This window comes from Strongylocentrotus purpuratus, unplaced genomic scaffold (genome assembly GCF_000002235.5).
Source record: "Strongylocentrotus purpuratus isolate Spur 01 unplaced genomic scaffold, Spur_5.0 spur5_scaffold_2, whole genome shotgun sequence".
Taxonomy (NCBI): domain Eukaryota; kingdom Metazoa; phylum Echinodermata; class Echinoidea; order Camarodonta; family Strongylocentrotidae; genus Strongylocentrotus; species Strongylocentrotus purpuratus.
The window spans coordinates 1,622,442-1,647,971 of record NW_022145605.1 but is presented as its reverse complement, the minus strand read 5'-3'; the positions used below and the strand labels follow the sequence as shown (position 1 = coordinate 1,647,971).

At 36.9% G+C, this 25,530-nt stretch overlaps 1 protein-coding gene across 1 annotated transcript in view; it reads right to left on the bottom strand.

Annotated features, from left to right (window-relative positions):
• Positions 1 to 25,530, bottom strand: part of LOC591510 (signal peptide peptidase-like 3) — a 51,611-nt gene that overhangs the window by 7,438 nt on the left and 18,643 nt on the right. Inside the window, exons 5-8 of the mRNA XM_791069.5 lie at positions 16,100 to 16,178; positions 3,887 to 3,999; positions 2,617 to 2,795; positions 245 to 330 (exon numbers count right to left, since the gene is read on the bottom strand). Coding sequence (XP_796162.2) covers positions 245 to 330; positions 2,617 to 2,795; positions 3,887 to 3,999; positions 16,100 to 16,178 — 457 coding nt within the window. The remainder of the gene's footprint in view (positions 1 to 244; positions 331 to 2,616; positions 2,796 to 3,886; positions 4,000 to 16,099; positions 16,179 to 25,530) is intronic.

Below are 25,530 nucleotides of genomic sequence, written 5' to 3'. Positions count from 1 at the left end.
ATGTTCTCATGCATGTGTAAGGCCAATAGCAAAGGCAATTTCATTGGCTCAGTTTTGGAATCCTCACAGGTACCTATTTTCTTTTGAGTGGGAAGAGCTGACATTTTAAGATAGTCTGTACAAAGGGTAGGGACTTTAACCACAGACCATTAATTTGATCTATAACCCTGTAATTTAATCCACTAGACTACTTGAACATGTCTACTTTATAATAAATGAGCATTTATTTAGTTGCTATATTTACCTTGGGAATATGAGTTTGCCTGGTAGGGAGAGCTGAGGTGCATCTCGAGCCACTCCAAGGTTGAATTTCTTGGCCATCATCCCAACCTAACAATGAGGATGACGGGAGAGAGGTATGGAAGGAGAAAAGAAGAAGACAAAATGGTTATTGTGTAAAGTTATTAAAAAAATTGCACTAACTGTTGACAAAAATGTCTGATTATTAGGCTCTTTTTTCATGAATGTTGGCCCTTTTCAGAGTTTGGGGATGGTCTGAACTTAGACCTCTGTTTTCCCTTAGTACTTGTACATACTTGTTTTCTGATGGTATCATATAAATTAAACAAAAATATAAGAAAAGTGATGAATTTATGTGATTGATGATAGTACCATGTCAACCTTTACCCATCCATGTGACTTCTCAATATGCTCTCCTTTTCTCAGATAAACGATTAACTACTTTGATGATAAATACTATTCAATATAACCACCATTGGGGCAGCTGGATACAAATACGGTCATCATGAACAACTTGAGGACTCTCCGACCACTCTGAAATCACTCCTTAAAGGCATCGTTTAACAATGTTAAATCTGTGATGCTTGGCCCTACGTGTTATCAGTGTCATATGGTGTAATACTGAAGCCCTAAAAGAATTGCGCTTCAAAATGATCATGAAGTGCCTTAAAAAAGTGAAAATCTTTGAGTGAGCGGTTTTACCATACTCATTTCCCCAACAGACTGTAGTGGTTTTAAAAATTCGTTAGGAAAACGGTTTTTGAAATTTCGATTTCCAATCATAAATATCTTGATAATCAGACATGCGATCGGCTTGTAAAAGTCATGGGAGTCCTGAATGACCTGAAGGTTTATAATTATCATTGCAGCATGAGCTAAATCCAGGATTTTGTTTCATAATCTGAGACAAAGATACCCAATCCATTTCTACTTGGCCTACAGGCAAGAAAGGATCCTTTAATTCTGGCTCTCTGTGTGCATGGTTTAGATCACCTGCTCAGTTTGAGGAAGGAAGAAGCCATCTTTTTAACTGTCACCATGCCCGAGCGTTTCTATCAGATGATAGGCAATTTAGCTTCATGACCACATCAAACGTCCCAGTATTACAATGCATACCCAGATTATCTTGGGTGTGTATTGTGTATCATGGCTTTGTATATATTTAAATAGTAAGTAGCAAGGATTATCTGACACTAGCATTTGATGAACAAAGTGAATAATTTGATAGGTTTCAACACTTTGAGGGACACCCCAATGATCCTACTGCTAGAACTAAATTCAAATCATTCCTTTATCTCCAGTGCTGGAGGCAGATATAGATTTTACTCTGAAAGCTTTATCTTTAAATCTATGAACAGGTGATACTTTTGATCAGACAAATGTGGTGAAAATGAAACAGATAAAATCTATTGATTCTTTCATTAAAATAAGATATACTCTTGACAAAATAACATCATTCTAAAGTCTTGCACAAGTATGGGAACAATCAGTTCATATTTAACATTTCATCAAAATAACCAAGAGTTCACACATAATTTGAATAGAATATACCAACAGAACAGAAGAAGCAAATATCACTACAAAATCGTTTTAGTGCCATTATTGATTCAAATATCAAATTAAAGTTAACAGCTCATGAAATCAGACAAATATAGTCTCCTCATTTCAATGATTTTTGTGGGTACCCACTCCAACATATGTATCACATAGAAATTAAATGCTTATGGATTTTATATGGGATGTATCTTAACACTAAACACTGTCACTAACACACATTAACATGGGATACATGATGTACTAGCTGTGACCAGACATTTGTTCAGGTAATAACTGCTTCCGGGTCATCTTGTAAATAAAAGATGTAATATTAGGATTAGGGTTGCAATTGTCTTTTTGATTTATTTACCACTTCTGGGATGGCACACCCTGTTCAGCATGAATGTTGTTTTTCATAGGGGTCCATTTTGGGGATTTAGGGCTTACGTTAAGTGAAGGGTTGATGTGATGAATGTAATATTGACCCGGGGGGGGGGGGGGGGGGGTTCACAAAGAACCAAAGTTGAACTTATCTCGAAGTTGGACTCAACAATTATGGAAAGCCGTTAAGCATCTATGAAAATATTTTGTAAAATTCATTTTAAAAGGCAAAATGTTGATTTAAATTATTCATATTTTCTTTTATCAGGGAGGATTCATGTTCTTGATGTGGAATTTATAAAAAGTCTAAAATACTTGAATATTTGGTGTTGAATATATTTTATGTTAAGGCTACAAATGGCACTCCATAATTTTGAAGTCCAACTTAGAGTTAAGTTCAACTAAGGATCACCCCCTAGATTTTTAAATCTTGAGTATGTGACCTAAAACACTACTTACAGGATTGTCAGCAGGTCGGGTTGCGACCTTCACCATGACATTAGCATTAAATATATACGTAGAGAAGAAGACCCAGAACACGTCATAGATGAGTAGCCCGGTAAGGAGTAGCGTTGAGACCTTTAAGCTCGGCAACCGAACAAAAGCTATCATGGTGACACACAGACCCATGGCAAGTGCTGTGGTGGAAATAACGGAAACATAAAGACATCATTAACAGATGTTATATTATTTAATATCACTCCAGATAAAAACTATGTAAATTCTCACTCAGATATGTCATTGTCACGGTATACCATCGTAAATAATAAATTAATTCAAATAATCAAGATAATCAAAGAAAACTATTTCATATGTAAATGAATGACAGACAGAGATTTTTTAAAAGGGTAGCAGTGTACACAACGTACTAACTAGTCTCTGCATTATATGATACAGATAAGAGAAGGGCACTATATTGGGCACTAGATTTGTCTGTAGCTTTATAGGCCGTATGCGTGTGGACAAAGCTTTAGAAATGAGTGGTAGAGCACAGATCAATCAATATTATATGATTATATTCTCTATCGTCTTTGAACAGCAATCTGAGGTGTATATTTGATGACTCATGCATGCCTGGGAGAAATCACTTACCAGTACATGTAATCGATTATGCCCCATTTACACCATCGAGATTAACAACAGACCAACGACAGGCTAAACAATGATTGCATTACGCTGATCAGTTGCCTTGGAGTCAGTGTGCAGTCAGCTTGGTCATGTGACTGAGGTATTACAGAAATATATCACCTCCTCATCTACAATAATTCATGCATGTACCCAAATGGCCATTTGGAAATATTGTTGCCATTAATCATCACTTGTTTGCTTTTTTATTTACAGAGAATGGGGAATATTAGATGTTGAATCTGATAAGGGGTAGGAAAGATGAAAAGGGGGCCATGGGGTATGGAGAAGAGATTGAAATTATTAGAGGAATGGTAAACATTGGTATAAAAAAAATTGCATTTAGGTTCAATAGGGGAATGGGTTATATACAAATGGGAAATTGGAGGAAGGGGGATAGGCTATACGAGGGGACAAGGGTAAGAATACACCCCATATCGTACCATCCTGGAGGTAGAGAAAAATGGAATGGTAGCTAAAATATCACAGATCTGGGGTAATGTAGAGAAGGGGGAGGGGGGGGGGGGGGTAAGGTGGGGGGGGGGGCGGGGTAATCTAATATGTAATAGAGAGGATGGAGGATGTGTATCACTGTATTTCTTACCATCCATGAGTAACCAGTGGCCTGTCATGACCCACAGGAATACAAGCATGACAGAGAGACAGAACGACATGATCTCCGCTGATGTAAATCTCCCACAGCACCCAAATGAAATTCTGTGGCAAAAACAAAAATAGAAAAGAAGAGAACAAAATTAATTTCAATATTTCAATGCTTATGTCAACATCTAAAAACTGCAATAATCCATATTTCAGATATTTAACCAAAGAATATGAACATTATGCGTTGTTAAACTCGAGGATAAAATAAAAAAATTCTTGGTTAAAAAAAAACTATATTTTCAAAGCAGTATAAACCAGCTAATAAAAATGTCTTGTTACAAAATACAAATGAAAATTTTCATATGGGAAGCAGAATAAAACAGCTACGAACAAATAATCTGGCAAACTAAAATATCTAATAAGTACAAACGAATAGCAAGTGGGGTGAAAAATATAGCAGCACGCAACAAAAGCCTCTAGGTGTAATCAATTATCTCTGTATTATCATAATCATATACAGAACTACTACGGTACTGTGTGTTTGTGTGATTGGGGTTTTACAGACATGTATCAAATTATTTATATCTAGGGACCAACTGAATCGGCACCATGATTTTTTATGTTTTTTTGTATCCATTGCAGGTGGCTTTTTTCTTTCTTCTTTTTTTTACTGGTAGTTGATCTGCATTAATGAGGTTATAGAGAACAGCATATAATGAATTAATTGACACTACAGAACTGTGAAAAATACACTCATTGACATAGAAATAATAAGGTAAAAACAGCATTAAGAATTTTTTTTTATGAAGTCAAATAACAAAGTCATTTAATCAAGAAGTAGAACAGATAGTCAGTGAAATGAACTTGGAAGAGGACATGACTAAAAACAAGACAAATGTGACAATCTCTGAAGGAAATCTAAAATGAATACACCACAACATGACATGGATGGAAGCCAGCAGGAAACCCTACTATAATAGACAAACCAGGATTGTTACAGACTTGACACAAATGTTAACACTTAGACTGAAAACAGAGCGGAAATGGATAGAGGAAGAGTTCAAGAGGAAGAGTTCAAGAGGGCGAGAGAATAAAGGGCAAGAAAGAATAGTTGGACATTGTCTAGTCTAGTCACAGGAAACTGATTGCATGATGAAAAAGGAACTAATATTGGATTAACATTTTTTTTTAATGAGCCTGTCAAGTGAAAGATTACAAAAGAATTGAAAAGTTGTTAAGAAGGAGTGAGGGAAGAGCATATGGTTGCTAACCCTATGAAAACAGATTGTGGGAATGAGATGTGAGTTGCTCTGGATTCTGAGATTTATAATATTAACAAATTAAGACAGTATTCATAACAATGAGATTTTCTACCAAGACGGATGAGAGAAAATGAAGGGGAAAGAGTGGCAGTCACTTCGTCTGGATACTATCCAGCACAAATTCAGTTAATAGATCTATACCGTATAAATTAAATCATTATTTCTACATACTTACTTACTGTACCAAGTAAGTAAGTAAATATATAGAAATAATGTCTAGTTCAAATTCAATTACATGTACATCTATCTGTGTAAGATATGAATACTTATTACCTATATAAGGCTTCCAAGTGGTACAATAAATCAGAGTATTCAATATCGTTAGCACAGTACCCGGATGACGGACCAATATTGTTTTCATATTACTCAATCATCCAGGAACTTCGACTATCGATATCGATATCATGGCGAGGTCACACAAAAATAACGCCAAATTTTGTTATTTCGCTAGTCAGACTAATATAGATAATAATAATAATGTTGTATGGCTTTGTTTTTGTGTGATACAAGAATATATTGCTCTAGCTAAGTCAATATCAGACTCATCTTTGACTTGTCCAATATTGTCAAAGCTCGAGCAATATATTCTTGTATCACACTCAAAGCCATCCAATATTATATAAAGACATTATTTGACTTGGATCTAAAGTATCCAGTGTCAAGAAATTGATATAGATTAGATGCATGTCAAGGATATAGATATGTGGGATATCCCCAAAATGATTGAAACAGTTTGGTAAGCCAGGTCACACTGGGATCGAGCGCTCATTGAGAAAAAAACACTATCCCGGGCTATGAAGCACATTCAGGTCAATGTCATGAGAGAGTGAGCCAGACTAGCTCTGATTGACAGATAGATACCAGACAGGAAGGTGATTGGGGGGGGGGGAGGGAAAGGGTGAAGGGTGAGAGGGGGAGGAGAGGGGGGGGGGTGAGAGAAAAAGGGGCAGCGCAGGCAGAGAGTGGAGAGATAAAGTGAGGGGGAGAGATAGAGAAATTGACAGAGGGAGAAGAGGGAGAAAAATTACAGCGGGGAGGTGGGGGAGAAAGATCAACAGAGCAATATGAAAGGAGTAGAGACGCCAATCGGATGAAAATAAAAATTGAAAACATTAACCTAAAATCCTCAAGGAAGAATTTAAAACTTCATTGTCTAAGGCATGAAACTTTATAGAAATGATTAGAAAAACATGTTAAAACATTCTCAAAGAGTGCCACCAGAAGAACCACTCCCCGCTCCCCCCCCCCCAAAAAAAACAACAACAAACAAACACACACACACACACAATCATCCTCCCAGAACCTGTCCATGGATGTCAAGAGGAGAGCACCACTTCACATTGACACACATCCACCAAAGACACAACCACACAGCATCCGGAAGGCTAGCATCCAACAGCCTGATCTCACTGTATAGAAAACAAACCCTGACATCTCTCCTAAAACCTTAATCATGTTATTGATATGACCCTATTCCGTTTCCTCTCTCTGCCCTGAAGTTCAGGTGCGCACTGATACCAACTTGTCATACTCAGTGACGATGGTCTTCGATCCAGGCATCATCAGCCTCATACGTTTCGTACTGTTTCTCAAGTGTTACCTACCTACTACAGCCCACAAGACAGACAACCGTTTTAGAGGGTTCACCAGACCAACATTGTCGGTCTTGTTAGCTTTTAGTTTACTAGGATGTCCCAGTGCTATCACAGCAAAATAGTTAAATGACCGTGATTTTTTTATCAGGAGAGGCAAGGGAGGTCTTAACTTTTTCTTGTCAGATAATATGTATTGTAATCATTGAGATAAGTATGAGAACTTCACATTATGAAGTAGTTTATGTGCAATAATGCTACAATACTGCACCTGCTAAGAACCAAAAGGACATTAATTCATACACTTTGACCCAATGATAGAAATGTACATGTAACATAACAGGGAAGGTAAAACACTGCCTGTGCCACTGGTACTCCAGTATCTGAGAGAGGCATCCCACACACTAAAACTCATTAAAAAGTCTCTCGGATAGGATTTAAAGCCATAGGTCCTTCTGGTTGTAAGGGTATACTTGCTTTCTTAGCAGTTGGATAAATATAATCATCAATCACTCTACTGGATACACTTCATGAAGTAAAATATTTGAATAAACTCTGAAAGTTACTTTTCATTTAATAGAATTCTCCATATACCGGTATCTTACTCCAAAGAATTTCCTCAAATTGCCATTATTAACAGTCCAAATGTCCCCTCTACACCATAAATACAATGGGCACATCTATGAAATTATCATGTGTTTGGAGATCATAACAATTCCATTAATGAACATCTCTATCATCATCAAAATCTCAATGAAAGTGTTGATGCTGTCCAATATGACAGCTAAATTGAAAATGAAAAAATGTATGCACTCTTTATCACTGATCAGCACATCACTGCATGACGACTCCCATTGATCAGCACATCACTGCATGACGACTCCCAATCGGAAGATCTTTTACCGGTGGAGAGGAAAGGTGTTTTTTTTGCTGATTAATGATTAACCAAGCATCACATGGAACAGCATCAGGGGTTATAATGTGTAAACGCACCTGCCAACATCATTTGTGGTCTCTACAAAAGTTCATTACTAACATTAAAGTTCTGGTATTACAAGGTCTGATGCTCAAACGTGTGTTGTTTTTCATCACGTGATTACTCTTCCAATTATCAAGATATGCATGGTCTACTGTAAGTGATTATCTATGTATAGTGGGGCTTTTGATCAGGAGAAGCAAAGGAACCAGTCTGACAAATTCTTACCCCTCTTTAAAACAGAAAAATCAAATTTTGAGTGCTATTTACTGATTTTATTGTCCATTTTTGAACAAAATGTAATTCATGATTGATTGCCAGTTTGAAACAGTTTGGGGGGTTAAGAAAACAATGGTGACTAGGTGTACCAAAACATTGTACAATCATATTTTATGATCATATATAAATATGTACGAAATACTACAACCTTCAACAATTTTTTCTTCTTCATAACAAGTTGTGGAAATCAATAATAAAAGCAGGCTGATTGAGAAGGCTAGTAGATCCAACCCTGATTTTCTTGATCGAGGCGACTTGGCTACCACATATAAGATGAAGCAAGGTATGGATTCGCGTAAAGTGAGAAACAGATAGGATGAAAGTATATTGATGGGAGAGAAGATTTCACTAGAGGATCATCCTCAATCTCCGAACATTGGGATGAATCAGAAAGATATTATAACCTGGCCTTTGTGTCTCTTTGCCCCTTAAAGAGGAGGAATTTAGACTTTTTCTAAGAAATTATATAAATATTAATGGTCAAGTAAAGGGATTTTCTGAGCTGTAATAATAAATAAATAAATAATACATTGATACAAAACTCTGGCAATAGAAAGACATAAATCCCTTGGCTTTTCTGCTTTTCTGTCACCAAATATGATGGAGATTCAAGCGAGATTTGAGCAAGGTTTGCGGTAACACCACATATTCTTTCTACATGTCCATGTAAGAGGATAAATGGAGCTTATTTCTTCCTTGATTTCTTTACCTGTAAAAGATTTTTCTTCTAGGAATTGGTATATTAATTGGCAAGTTAAGAGATCTTTTTGAGCTATCATCCTTGATTCCCTAAATAATAAATTGATACAAAACTCTGCCAATAAAAAGACAAAATTACCTTGGCCTTTTACGTCTTTCTGCCTCAAGCAGACATGGATTATTACGGTAAAATGCAGGAAATTAACAAATATCTCATGAATCTCACTAAACTGATATAACCTGTTCAATTAATACAATATATGTAAGAAGATGTCCCAGAGAGATCTATAGACACGTTAAACTTTTATGAGGAAATCTGAAATCCTAATTTAAAAGGTAGTTCATATTGATATTTGCACTGTCTGTCCTTACTTCCGTCCTTATTCATTTCCGCCCTTTTTAATATAGACTCTACAGCTCCTCCTGAGTCCTGACACTCCTAAGTGTCAGCTAGGGGATTACATGTCATGTATATATCATGTATATATATATATGAGCTTTATCGATAGAGAACCGTTAGATGTCTGATTAGTTACAAAACATTGACAACGTATTTACAAAAATCTCATAACTTGACAGCTTCTAATGAAAATCTCATAATGGAGTCTTAAAGTCGGATGTAAATATTGTACAACTGACATATCTCCAGGAAACAAAGAAAACATGTCATTTACAACAGGTAGCCTTCATATACAGGATTCACTACCAGTAATCAATACTGCTATGGGGGGGGGGGGGGGGGGGGGTGTAAAACAGGGTTGACTGGGGATGAATACCAGGAATACAATAGTGACTTGGATCATTCTTTTCTTATGCACACCCCGGAAAGTCATTTCCGTTAAATCCACCCTGATCTCCTAAATCTGCAAGCTTAATCTCATTCTAAGTTTGCATCATTCCCGTTTACTTACATGTATATCACATGGTTTTTTAAAAGATGCAGCCTCGCACATAGTATATACAACATGCACAGCACATACATCTGTACATAGGCCTATTGCATATGAATATAGAAATAGGGCAGATGAAGTCATGGCACAACATGAACAAGTCTTTAATAGCAAGCTTCCTTCCCTGTCTTCCGAGTCATATAACAGCAACCTTGGATCTACTTGAGCTGAATAAGAGTCTGGAAGGACATGTCTTAGAGACATTATACAGTCACACAAGAACTCTTATAGTGCTTATTGCCTAAGTCGATCTCTAGCCTAGAACACAAGCGGCAGATTGGGGGGGGGGGGGGGAGCATATGCATCCAAGTAAAAACGAAATCTGGCATACTTTAAGTACAAAAGTGCCCCTTATTTGTGCAATCTTCCCTACAAGAATTATCGAACACAAAAGACTCTAAAGGGCACTTAAACATGTGATAAATTTTGTTGTTGGTGTTGCTTGCTTGCTTTCTTTCATTTTCCCCTTAATTGTGTCTTCCTTTGCAGAATTGGAACCCAAAATATCATAAGAGCAGATATGAAAATTTGAAGACAATTTTGGAGGGTTTTTTTTTGTCAGATATTTCATACTCATCCCCCCCCCCCTCTCTCTCCCTCCCAGGGAATCCTGCAGATGCCACTGTATCCTTTCACTACAGTAACATGAATGAGATTAAGAGTGTTGGACATTTTATCTTTCTGGTTTAATAGTTAAAAGCAGGATCTTACAAGTTATTATAATGGTCAAAATATCATTGTGGCTACCTACACGTCGGCCTTGCTAATCTTTTTTTTTAAAATCAGCATATGCAGCGATTATTAAAGATACCAGTAATGTCTGAAAATAATATGTTTTTCTTCTTTATTTTTCCGAAGGAAAAGCTTATGAACTATTATTACTAGGACATGAACCATGTATTTTTTATAACATTCCAACTTGTCTTTTAATACTCAGTGATGACATCTGTACTGTACATATAAGTTTTATAATATTTTAAAAAATGTATGAGATAGCTTCAATCAAAATGATTGATATTTACAGCTTTAAATTCAGGGGAAAACAAAATTTTTGTTGTTGCTATACTGGAATCCCAATGGGTCCATTTGGTGATAAAGAAAAAATATGGAATGAAACTGGATTTAAATGGATTTAAATGGATTTAAAGATAGAAAAAGTACAATTGAACAGAAATAAAGGGAGTTCAATCGTAGCTCCTAACCACAGAGACACCTACAGGTCTAATTATTATTTTGATTAAGCGGTTTATCAGAATATATTGTCTAGTGAGCGCTACAAGAGCATTAACTTATATCCTATAACACTGCATTAAAGCCCTTCTGGCTCTCAGCATGCATTATGACTTGTGTAGCTTGTATCTGTATGGATTAAGAGGATGATACAGGGGGTTGAATTTCTGGCCACATCTCCACAGGCCTACAAGCTGGATTAGTGACCCTATCACACTGTAGGAATTTATATGAAACTTGTATAAAGAAACAGACAATCATTGTATAGTCAAAATAGCATATACATGAAAGAGAAAGTATCATATAAAGAAATATCATATAGAGAACAAGTCTTGAAGAGGCCATTAGACATGTTTAGTCAAACTTAAGTGTCAACTTTGATGACAGTTGCCAATCATCAAAGCACACTCAAGTTTAGTCATGTCAGTCGGTCATAAGGTTTTTGTATTATGATGTTAACATTACAAGTGGACCTTGATTTTTTAATTGAGTTTTTATCTATCTATACATGTTGATATGCGGTGTTCAGACTATGAAAAAGAAGATAATCACAGAGTTACAAGTATACAGTTTTTGCAAAACAGTGAATTTGCTAGTCTGAATAAAGAGGGGGGGGGGGTACATGTAACTAAATGAACAACAAACTCTTGGGAGATGTGGACGAGGTTTAGTGTAGTTGATGGGGGTATTAGTATCTACAGATATGCATTAATAAGAGATGTAAGGAAGAAACAAAAATAAAGCAGCATAGCAGTGGATAATGGGGGATTAATCTCCAGAAATACACATCTAATTCCTCACCTACAGTATTCACATAGCCCCAGATGTTATACCAAAGACATCAAACGGACAAATCTTGCATTATACTGGTAATTACCAGCTAACATTCATAAGTTAAGGATATGCTCTACAAAATGAATTTATTTCCTTGTATATTGCATTTGCAAAGGGAATTCAAAACAAGAATATTTTTGTCAAGTACCTTTGAGTACTTTTATTAATTTGAGGCATCCTGATATTAATTTTTCTGAAGATATACAAAGCAGTAACCTTCTTGCTATCTTAAAAAGCAGGATTTAAGAGCAATTTCCTGAATACAAGCATTGAGGGCATGCACTTCATTCCCTTCAAATGTGGATATGAAGCATGAATCTATCATTTCAAAATTGAAACAAATGTGAATTTGATATCTACTGAGCCCTAGCCTAAATCCATAGATTGAACTGGCTTTGGTTTGGATGCATCTAAAAATACCCTATGGAACCATGGTAGTAGGTCTTTACAAACAAACTCCACTCTACCAAGAAACAGCCTCCTGACTGAACATCTTCAATTATTCAGAACTCATTCTGTGTCCTAATTACAGGCAGGCAGCCATCTTGAAGCTTGTAGGCAAGTATGTCCTCCTTTTCATCTACTTCATATTATTCACCATCTTTCCATCCCACCATCTCTGTTCCTCCTCTACCTGATGTGACCCTAGAGTCACATTTAGATTGATGCTCCAGAATCTAACCCAGTGCTCGTGATCCAGCTTCCCACTCAATGCTTGTGCGCATGTCGGTTTAAAGGAACTAGTCGCCCACAAATATATCGCTTTGGATGGTATTTCATGAATTTACAAAATTCAGTTTATCAACTTCAAATATGACTTTAGTCACAAGATACTAGTCGTCCACAAATATGTTGCTCTGGATGTTATTTCATGAATTTACAGTATTCAGTTTATCAACTTCAAATATAACTTTAGTCACAAGATAAAAGTTTTTAATACCGAAATCCATCAACTTCTCTTCAAATCAAATAAAAGCAAAAAGCAACTTATAAGTACACTATGGAAGTACACACACTTAGGCAGGAATGCATGCTCTCAAGTCACACAAGCCAACTCCAAGTAACTTTTCATGGCGGATATACTAAGTATTCACCCCCCCCCCCCACACCCTATGCTCTTAAATCCTTAATCATTTGAATGTCTCATAGTTTGTGGGTGGTTTTTATGTTTAAAAAGTTCTAGAGATCCTACACAATTCTGAGGGGTTTGGACCCTTTTACTACATGAATGGGGAGTAAACAATTAATAATTCATTTAGAAGACATCCATTAAACGTAATACAAATCAAATGTCTTCAGCTCTTTAAAGATAAAGACCAGTTATGGTCATGCGATCGCATTGTGAAAGAAACGTTTTGGAATCGATCAGAAAAGTGATCATTTAGCATATAAGTATTGGTGTGTACTGCAAGGTTCTGGAATCATCAAAATCATAAGAAATTTGGCCCCAGAAAGATGTATATGGGACTACGCACACGTGCACAACAAGTGCGTACGTAATATCTATCACATCCCAATAGATAAACTAATTTAACCAAATATATCAATTATTAGGTGGTTTCTCAGCAAAATTTGTATGATCACGTATTAGTCAAAACATATTCTTTCACATGATTGGTAATAAGAGCTTCCATTTCATTTTTTTAGAGGGGGGCGTTTCCCAAACTAGTCTTTACCTTTAACTAGATTTAAGTAACAAAGCATGTATTTTTTAACATGAATGTGGTCTCACATGTGTTCATTCACATGATCAAAGCAACATTCTAAAATAACATTTTTTTCTCTTTCTGCACATAATGGCAATAAGCGGAAGGCAGTGCGCTAAGTATGTTTCCTTTAACACAACATGACCTAAAGGTTACTGTGTCATCATGCAAGAGAAATGCCAAGGGCTCTCCATACACTAGCTAACCTCAGAATATACTTCAGTAAAGAGGACTTATTGATAAAGATCTTGCATTTATATAAGTTCTATGGAATTGATCTTAGCCATAGCTCGAGATATTGCGTTTTTTATACTTGTGGCACATTTAGCACTTTCATGCATAAATGTCATATCCTTGACGAAAAACCAATCAGGGAGATACCATTTTTAAGCGTATTAAATCAGAAAGTGATTTTGCTTCAGGAAGAAAGAGAAGTGAAATAGAGAAAGATCAACCTTCAAGGAAATCTTTTTTTTGGTACAGTCACACCCTCAACCCCCCCCCCCCCTAAAAAAAAAGAAAAAGAAGCTACAAGAAAGTAATATTTACAATAGGAAGACTACCAAAGATGTGCATTTAATTAATACTTTCAAGAGAACATTTTATACTTCTCCCTGTACATATAATGCAACCAGATGGGTACTAAAACATTAATTTTACACCATCCAAATCAAAATGTCGCTTTCTAATTAACTAAGGAACTGAAGGTGGATATGAAACAAGTCACATGAGTGTGCCTACACACACGATGTAAGGCAGCATTTAGAATAACGTTTCATTCCCCACAGGTTGAAGCTAAATTATAGAGCTGATCAGAGATACAATGTACAGATTGACTTTCATGGAAGAGCAGAAAGGTTCCAGGTGTGCGTCAGCTAGTGGCTAGTTTCTAATTCACATCACTCTCGGTTTCACAGCTAGAGTAGAGCACAAAGATAAGTACTAAGAATAATCCAAAAGATTTCCCAGGCATCCACATTGTGCCAATTGTAACCAAATGATCTTTTAAAAATCTGCAGTTTTATTTGTAAATCAGGAAGTCTAGGTTGAAAGAGAGTCACAGTCAACTATATACATGAAACAGTTTTGTTACTAAAACTGTTCTTTAGTATGCAAAGGTATAACATTTCAATTCCCATTTTCAGCTACACATACCTACATGCCTACAATACAATAATTTCAATTTTACATGAAAACTCCATGATATCATAATTGGGGACATTTCTCTCTCATTTTCCCTCCAAATATCAGCTACAAAGGTAGTTACAAGGGAGACAGAATGGATACTTTTAAAACCACCCCTTACAGCCTATGTTCTGTGTCAAAGCCCATTTTCCTACAGGCCCTTTCAATTCTTTATATCATTGTTGAACTTTGAGCTTTAAAAGAGCCCTCCTGAACCAAAGGATGGGGTGTGTGAATGGGGGTAAATGTGCCCCCCTCCCGCAAAACCAATTCTGGCATATAAGAAAAATAGAATTATGCAAATTTTTGGAGATGTCCAGATTGGTGAAGATTCAAGCCACATGATTGAATTACAACAATAGTAAATCTCTGGGAATCTTGCACAAATCTCATCCAGTGAAAATTGTTCTACATTTAATTTTGCAATAAGTTTATGTACAGAAGAAAAAACAAAATTTACTAAAGTATCTTAATATCTAATATCATTAGTGTTTGTGACCATGATTTATCTATTCCTATGATTTTATCTCTTTTTCTCTCAAGACTTCTCAGTTGTTGACTGATGTTTTCAGACTAAATTATCAGTATCGATCCATCAACAGCAGATACAGAGTCATGAGGCCTGTTTTCACTAGCTCGAGATTGCCAAATATCCCTCTATTTGAACTATCCCGATCGCAAACTATCCAGCTAATTTGCGTCTTCATCAGCCCGAAGTTGCAATTAGCGGGATATTTGGTCTGAATTGTCATCCCAAGATATCTTGGGATAGTTTGCAAAATATCCACTATTTGGCAAAATATCCAGCTATTTGTCCGGTGCGTCTTCACCACACCGAAGACTCGCACTATGCGCGAACACTGAGCAAAATATCTCAAGCTAATTTCTCAAGGTCGAGTTTCAAGTTTCGAGGTCGAATCTTGAGCTGATGAAGACGCGATTCGTAACTTCAGGATTATTTCCCAAATCAGAAATAGCGGGCTATTTGGCAATCTCGAGATGATGAAGACGTGCCTAGTATGCTAGTTTGTGGCTTTCTTCAGGCTGCAGTCTTATTGGTTATAGAGAAAAGGCTTTTATCATGAAAGAATATAGTTGTGGTGTTGGGATGGTGAAGGAAATAAACCACAACTTGAATCAGCACATTACCTGACAACAGCATATCATCTGTTTAGAACCAGAAAGGCAGTAGTTTATACAATTTAACACAGTTAACATCCTTCTGGCTCCAAACAATTTATGTTCCTTGAGTGAAAATATTGAAAGCAAGGACTCACTGGAATAGAAATACTTGATTTCAAGTGATATTGGAATAGAATGAATAGTGATGAAAGGAAACAAGAGGTTAACTTCATCCGCAATCATTATTCATAATTCCCAGCAGCAAAATAAAGCCATGGGACTAAAGGAGCTGAAACGATTTTGTTGTTGTTATACTTACTTTGTTCCTGATGAGCAGGGCCTCAATAAATACTGACACATAGGCAGCAGAAGGAAAGCAAATGCTACTGTAGCTAGTACTGTCAAAGAGAACAAATAAGGAAGACAAACAAAAAATATTATTAATCACAAAGCATTGAAAACGAAAAGTCATTAGCATTGATTGATAAATGTCAAATAGTCTCTTTAGATTCAGAAGGAGGCAAAATATGTGTTGAAGTATTATGAATTAATGCCGCTCTGGCTCCATGCAAACAGACAAAATTTGCTTTCAGATAGCCCAAGGCTAATGGTCGAATTTGAATTAATTTCAGTCTCAACAGAGTTGTTTATTTGTAAGACGGAAGTTTAATTGCTACGTTTATAAGAAATATATTATTTGAAGCCTCATTAATCACAATAATTTGAAGCTTCAGAATAAATCTTTAGAATAATGACTCTCTGGATAGTACGAGACGATGGGCTTCAAGAAAAACAAGCTCTTTATCCTGACTTGGTTCAAAACAAGGAGTCTCAGTGTCTTGAACAGTGTCATTATATCTTCTGAGGCTCTTGAATATTGATGGGATGACTTTCATCTATAATGCAGGCCTGGGTGATATGGTATGGCAGCTAGGCACTATGGTGTAGTGTGTCCCTATTGGTCATTTCAACACGATCTAGATGCCCTATCAGCTAGGAGCCAAAATAGGGCACAGGTGCAAAACAAAGTGCCATTTACACAGAGATGAAATGACTAAATCTAAGGTATTAAAAGACAGATTCTGATGGAGCCATCGAGTCACAAAACATGCAAAACTCATCCTATGTTGACGTGCATAAGTGTAAGATGTTTTGGACAATAACTGTATAGTGATATTATTATTATTATTATTATTTGGCAGAAAACACATGATATCAAAATACAGATATGATAAGTGATTGAATTTTCTTTGTCAGAAAAGTCACGTAGCAAAACAGAGGTTTGAGCATTGTTTTCACCAAAAAGCGATAACGAATCAGGATCCAACTCCAATGTGAACATCACATTTTACAATTTATATATTAATGGGCAGGGATTATTTTAAGCACACGTTGAGATTTTAAGGGGCACCTGTTTAACATTTCCAATTTCATTATAGTGATGCAAGAAGTTAAAATGTACAAATCAAAATCAAATGGCTAGCATGAGAAAAATGTATGAGTTCCGCTTTTTCTTTTCCGTTTATAGATTTCTGTAATTAATAACACACGCCTACAGCAGGAAACACACACTTGGCAAACATATAAATTAGTACTTAACTGTTTCTATTTTGGTTTGTGCATACAGCAGATAATTTTGTAAAGCTGCAATGACAGTTAATTGCCTTTGGTTGAAAATATATTGTGAAATAAATGGCCCATTAATATCAAGCAGCTCTCAAAGCAAGATAATTTGTTTATTAAAAATGATTTTGAGAAGGAAGAAACAGACAATTGACCAAGCTGACCAACTCATAACTGACCAAAAGTAGCCCTTGGAATTATAAATCTCAATCTGCCCACATCTAGCCCCCCCCCCCCACACACACACACTCCTCACCCTGTTCCCAATGCAGTGAGGTTTTCTCCTCTTCCAATCCCTATTGTACGTAAATGGGGCAAGCTATATGTACCCGTCATGTATGATGTATTAGGTATCTTGCTGGTTAGGTGTCTCATGGGGGGAAAGTGAAGAACCAAGCCTAGCTTCCACAGCAGATGGAATTACAAATGGGTTTCATGGCCCTAGAGATGTGATTTCAAAGCATACAGATAGACTTGATGGGAAGATGAATATTTAAAAGGAATTGTACAATACCCACAATCCACTTCCACTAGACACCCTTCTTACTAACAAATCTTTACTTGGCTTGTTAATTCAATGTGCTATACATGTAGCTCAACAGTTATAGAAGTAGTCTCCCTACCAGAAGGTCATTTGTTCATCTCCAAAAGACACAATTCCAAAGCATACAGATAGAATCGGTAGGAAGGCCAATATCCAAAATTAAAAGTGCCATATAATTCATTGTATGCCCTCGTGTTTATCCAATTAAATACCTGGGTTGCTAATTAAATATGCCATAGTACAGCTGAGTAATTAGAAGAGTACAATGGGACCAGCGAAAGAAAGTGGTAATGATTTAAAAGCAAAACTGGTAATCTGGTGCTCAAATAATTAAAAAAATGCCTAACTTTCTTTGCATTCTACCCCATCTACTGTTTTTTTCCCCCTTCCCCCTGGGGTTCCTTATCTGGATACAAAGATTTTTATATCATCATGTGAGCACAGGCATTTTGCTTTTCAAGATTTTGGCTCCTTTTTGACATACTTCCTAAAATCATCACTTTGTCTAGTTTTTGTTGCTTTTATGTTATCATTTTGTCTGATATGTCTATTGTACCTCCAATCAGAACTTACTGGTAATAAATGCGGATTCCGATGCAGTCGAATAATAATTCTACCACTCTAGATTCAGAAAGACTACAGTGAGCTAAAACCAGTTCTCCACACAGTGACAAGGACTTTTCAGGACATTTATCTCACGATCGATCACATCAAAACAAGGGTAAGCACATCATTGTGAATGACCTCTGACTGTAAAACAAGCACATGGATGACGAGCGATGATCTACATTTAAGAGTGCGTTTATGCTCAATTTTTAGGGCAGAATGAGAGACTTGACACGCTAATAGTAAACGCTCATCGTAATCGCAGTTCCAAGGTGTACTGTTTATGCTCACTTCTCTGGCTCCTCCAGGCATGATTCTGGCTCTGCAGCTGGATTCGCAAACCTGCACTGTGCATGCTACGTTGACCCCATTTAAACGAGTTTACAAATGATTGTGCGTTTACCGTAAATCTCTGTGTATAAGGCGCACCTGTGTATAAGGCGCACCCCTATTTTTTTGGGGGAAAAAAAAAAAGTTTTTTGTTTTGTTGTTGTTGTTGTTTTGTTGCCGAAAACCCACACGGGGAAGGACCTTCATTTTACATCGAGGTGCAGTTGAAGTTGTGAACTTGTCACAAATAATAGTAACAACAGTCTAAGGCTTCATGATACCAAGTGTCCCACACCAGCCTCATCACATCACCTAGCAGAAGCTCTGTGTTCTATGCCAAACATCAATAGTCATGCATGATATGAATAGCATCCTCTATCTTTCTAATAATGGTGTACCTAGGATAGAACCTTGTGGTACACCATTTGTTATAGAAAACATAGAAAATATAGGATATATTGCCAGGCATAGCGCCATAAATCGAAACAAAATTTTTTTATTTTTTTTTCTGTACCTGTGTATAAGAAGCACCCCCGACTTTCATTTTTTCGGCGGCAAAACAGTGCGCCTTATACACGGAGATTTACGGTATGCTTCCCCAGAATCGCCAATCCAAAACGCACCTTTTTGTGAGTTTACAATCTGCGATTCTACAAAAATGAGAAAAGGGTGCAACCGTGTTTTGAACTAAACGCGTAACAAATGCCTCATTCTGGCCAGAAAAAGTTGAGCATAAACGTACCCTAAGGCAGCGGAAGGTGGCATGGCAGTCATTCAATGCAGGATGTCAAAGGGAAAGGAAGTGCCATAGTTCCGGCTGGGTGTCTCCCAAATGTTCTGCTTCTGATAATGACCCTTACTGCCTTAGTCAATTTAGAAACATAAGTCCACATGATTTTCTGAAGTGTGTCAACAGGCTTGCAGCACTAATAATGTTAACCCTGGTCTCTAGTTGAAAATGTATGGAGTGATTCTGACGTACGCAAACTTACAAAGTCTGCTCCACCCCTTCTCTCTCTATCCTCCCCTTCCTTCTCTGTCTCTGAATATATCTTTACCGGGTATCTTCTTTCTTCTCTTTTTGTCTCCCCCTCTGTCTGTCCGTTCCCTCTCTCTTCCCTCCTCTCTCTCTCTCTCTCTCTCTCTCCCCCCTCCTTCCCTTCCTTCCTCATTTCACCTGTACACCAGGGCAGTTAACCATAGCAATTAACTTGGTTGAAGGGGCGGTACCCCTCTCCCCCCCCCCCCCTCCCCTCTCCTTCCCCTCCTTCCTCATTAGCCAAATCAATTGACTTGGTTGAAGGGGTGGTATAGGGATAGGTCCAGAGCTCCAATGATTCAGATCACTGTCATTCTGTCTTTGCTCCATCCATGATGTGACTTGAATAGAGGGGGCATGGTGGCTAACAAGCCAATTATTTGGAATCCTTGGCATTGATTTGGAAGTACAGGGGAATCTAAAATGGTTTAAAGGTAGTCCTCAAGTAGTCTCAGGTTCTGGTTACAAAATGAACTCCAAGATATCAGCCAAATAAATATGAAGGAAATCATCTGTATTCTATAGGGAGCAGGACCGCCATTAATAAAACTATCATGGCAACATCGTTTAACAGCTAATCAAATCAAGGTATCCAATGGTAAGTTACCATCAATGGCAAAGTTACTATCAATGGTAAGTGTTATTCAATAGAGGCCCTGGACTCTGTATAAACTCATACCTCAGTCACACCAACGAGACCAACACCAGACCGACCCCAGACTGACCCCAGACCGACCCTACAATTACAGGGTGGTTTACAGTCGGTGTGACTGGGATGGTATGAGATAAATACTCTTTTGGTTCTTAGTAGACAACATATTCTCCGAAATGTGCATACCTACATGTTTGTGTTGTATTTGTGTGTTTTTTCTTTTTTTGTAGGCCTACGTGATATTCAGCAAGAGTTTGCTGGTCCAAGCAACCCATTCATGAAGAGTTTAAGCTCTTATTCATTCAGATCACACAATGACCTGTACAAGGTACTAATTATAAGCTTTTCTAATTTGTCAATTTATAATAGGCCTTTATAATTCCATAATGGAGTATTCTTCTGGTTGTGTACTATAAAAAATAAATACCAGAGAAGAAAGGGTAAGCCAACTGACCCGACATGAATGCAAGCACTATGAATTCATCAAAGAGATTTTGATGACCTTTTAGGACTTCATCAGGAGAAAAACAAAATCACCCCATGAATGTTTCATAAAGACTCTGACCGCTACCACTCTATGCATTTACATTTTTCTTTTTTATTTGAGTTGTTGACCCTACCATCCATCTTGTAATTGGTTCAGCCTCTGGGCATTTCTATGGGAAGTACCCACTTAGTTTCCAGGTCATCTGTTAGCGCAGAAAATATCCGCCCTCTAAACTCCGGGATTCTATCTTTCATTCTACACACCCCCTGGAGCTGAATGCATCGCTGGCAAACAATGCAAATATGAAATGCTCATGCAATATTGATTGGCTATCACCGTAGGGGATGCTAATGGCATATTAAGCACTTTAATGGGCTGGACTGATCTATAATGTGAATTAATTATAACTGTTCATCTAAAATTGATATGCATAAGAAGTGACCTCTGATTTCATATGCATTACACAAGTAAAGGATTTCCAACAATTTTGCCTATAATAAAGTGTTAATTTCAATCATTCATAATGATTGCAAGATGTCAGAAATTTAAATGAAATGTATTGAAACCTGGCAGTGCAGAAATGTATACTTTCTATAAGTACAATTCAGAAATATATTCATGTATAATCCACTTTAACTGAAGTCTCTGTATGCTATACAGCCAAAAATATACAGGAGCTGAAACCAGCAAGATTACGAAATCCTCTGGACAAGTAGGACCAGTAAAGAAAGGTAGAAATTGTTCCAAAAGAATTTGTTCTATGAAGAGTATTAGTCAAACTCTGATTTTACAAATAAAAGTTTATTTCTACAAATTGAAATGGTTTAATGCTTTAAAAACTAAACCAATGGTACTTCAAGGCTACTTGAGACCTTGAGCTATTCAACGATGTCGAAGAAATTTACCCAGCATGGAAGCTGTAACTATATCTACATGTAAGTGCATAAGATATCTAATGTAGGAATGGTGCGGCATGCATCTCCATCAGCCATGTGCTATACTGTTCAAGGAAACTTTTATTAGATGATCTGCTTTAGAATGCATGCATCCCATGGATGAACCAGCTAGTCCAATAAGACTAGAGCATAGGAGCTAGCTGCTTCAGTAACTTGATCAAGCAACCGACATGTCTGTAATGTGCCCACCGTGCTTGATATGCAGTGCATGTGTTTGGTATGCGGGCATGTCTGCACTTGGCATACAAAATGAGGCGGTATAATGAGGAGCAAAAATAGATATATTAACTCATTTGAGGAGAGAGAGAGAGAGAGAGAGAGACAGGGAGAGAGAGAGAGAGATAAACAGAGAGAGGCAAATAGAAACAGAGAGAACTAATTGCAAATACACAATATTACTTTTTATTAATTTAGATATCCAAAAAGCAAACCATTGATGCATGACATCCATTTAAATCAAAGTCTAAATTTGCCTATTCAGTTTGTGAACGTATTTATTTGTCTGTACTTTCAAATCAAATATTATAATAATAATGCTATCTAGAGAAGATAGTAAATCATTATTCATCAAACTTGTGATTTTGGAATGAGAAGATCACATTATGTATTCCAAGCCAGAAGGACGTTAATTCTGTGTTAAAGAATATGATTTAATGTCCTTCTGGCTCTTAACAGTCAAGTGAACCTAGCTAAGCTGGTAGGACACTGCATCCTTCATTTCAAAGCTGGATTAAGCACGACTAGCTATCCCTTGATTGTCAGTGATCATCAAGCAATAGCCAAGCAGTATCTGAACAGTGAGTGCATGATGAATCGTTAAAGATTCATGAACTGGCAACTGCACTATGTTCTAACACCCTAATGCTCCGACAAATAGTATGGTCCACATGTGTCAAATTCAATTGGGTTAGGTCTCACTCATGGCGAACATGAACACGAGCCTGTCTTCATCCTAGATTTGTCCAATTGTTTTAAATAAACAGTCCAATAATCCACATACTTGTAAGTGGAACTTATTAGGCTGGACCAACAATGTATTAAAGAAGCTCAACATGAGGAAAATGAAATATTGAGACATGGTCACCCTTGAGCATGAGTTTAAAACTATAAAGCAGCATCTGATTGGCCTCCATGTGAGGCCCTTATAAAGCTATGGACAGTGAAGTTAATATGTATAAGGTGGAGAGGACAGAAAGTGAGATATTTCTAGCCCTATCTTAGAGGAAAAAGCTATTACGTATATACCACATACACTGTATGTTCAAAATATGCCTAGATGTAGGAAACAAGATCTTGAACTCTTCTGATTAGCCCAGTGGGACTGTGCAATAGCAAAGTTTAACTTTAAATCACCCTTTGATAAGCCAGGGTCATGCTTTTGTTCATACATAACATACATGTACTGTACATGTAATTCTTGTTCACACTGTAATGGTACCAGAAGCCATTCCATTCAAATAAGAAAGTTAAATGTGATAGTCTGTAAGTAATCTTCACATACAAGTCAAATCTGAACAGCACTTTAACCAGAGATACGTGTAGATGTGAAAGCAAGGTCAGCATACATGTACATCCCAACGAACGAACACAACACAAGCTGGTGAACAGTTGATAGGAGAGAAACTAAATCTGGTGCTTGATTGAACAGCTGAGTTGAGTTGATGGACTGGGCAAATTATGCAAGTGTCACATGCTTTCAACTTAGCTCTTCGTTCAGTATCCTCTTACCAAGCGGGAGGTTTAACCCAATTCTTTTCCGTTTGAGAGTGCAGAAAAGCCTGGCATGTTTTGATAAGTGCTCTCTGAAAAAGACACTGATTTTTAAAGTTTTTATGGATTTGGGTCTTGATTTGGTTATCTAGAACAGTAGAAACTGTGAATTATTAGAATGGTGTTTGGTTTGAAATGGATATTGATGTCTTGCTTACACTGGTGGGGGGTGTTTTGATGACGCTATTATGAAAACACAAATGCCATTTCCATTCCAAGGTCTAAATTTTAAAAAAAGAACTGTTTGAAATAGGGAATTGGAATTGCCTTTGAGTGGACTTCTTGAAAGTATTTGCAATCATATTTCCCGCCTTCTCACAGCAAGTGCAGGATATATTTAAGTGATGGAAGCTGAAATGCTTATAATGCCAATAATAATAGTAGGCTAATTGTTTCTTAGAAAAAGCTTTTCCATTTGATAATAGCTGAAAGGGCTTTGAACACACACAAAAAGGGATAAAATCGTCCATCTCTGTTTTTTGTTGTTATACTGACCAATCTCAAAACAATCACTGAGCAATTTGGTAAAGACTTATTATCCTTGTATTACCACAAGCCTGGAACACTAACACATGCATTTTTTGACAATCCAAGATATACATTTTCTATACTTTTATAATATACTTCTATACCTTTCATTTCCTACTCTAATATCTAAAAATCCCAGATGAGAGAGAAGGACTGGACCATCGGATCACAGTTAGCCATCTTGCTGCATGTTATTTCACAGAGCAGAAAGCTATTAAGTACATTTATTCATCTCCATGATATATTACTCTCCCATTTCATCTTGACCATCCTCATAAATTGTCCAGCATTATCTCTTTAATATCCTTTCATATCTCCTATTATCAGTGTTCAGAACCAGAAGGGCGTTAACTCTGTTTTTAAGTACATGAGTTAATGCCCTTCTGACTCCAAACAGACAATTTGATGTTTAGGTTTCGGTCTGAAGATGTGGGTTGATTTAAGATCACAAGCGGATGAAGTGAAAGTAAAGCCAAAAGTACAGTTCCCCCAGTATCTTTGCAGCTATCTATTTCTCTAGTTATTTCATAATAAATAGCTATGTTGACATACAATGTACATGTTGAATCGTCACAGTTTTGAACTTGAAGTTTGTGAGACATTGAAGTTATTTATAAACAATGATCTAATAACAACGATAAGGGTTCACACAGGACTAAACAAGTATTCAGAGTTTAAAAGTACACGTCAGGCAAGCAATCATTGTGGCAACCTTAATTGTTTGCATCCATACAGCACATACCTTCAGGTGTAGTCCCATAAACACATTTCTGTGTACAATGAATATGACATTTAACAATACCTTGGCCAATTTCTTATCATTTTGATGATTCTTAAACCTCACAGTATACACCAATACTTATATGCTAGATGATCAACCTTTACCCATCGCTTCCTGATAGTTCCTTTCACAATGCAATTGTGTGACCAGAACTCAACTTTATATTTAAAGATATATATCTTATTTCAGTGCTCCAATATTTGCTTCACCAGCAATTAATCTGGGCTTTACTTTATCAAAAACATAGGGTTGGGGTTGATATTGGATATTGGGTCTTAGGATAAAGTGTATACTGTTTGGGCCTGGGTTGAACTTAGGAATTGAGTTAGAGTAGGGTATGGATCGTGGAGTAATTGTTCCTGCAGCATGGGTCATGAAACCTGTCTTCAGATTCAGAAGGGCACTAACTCCACATCAAAGTATATGAGTTAACG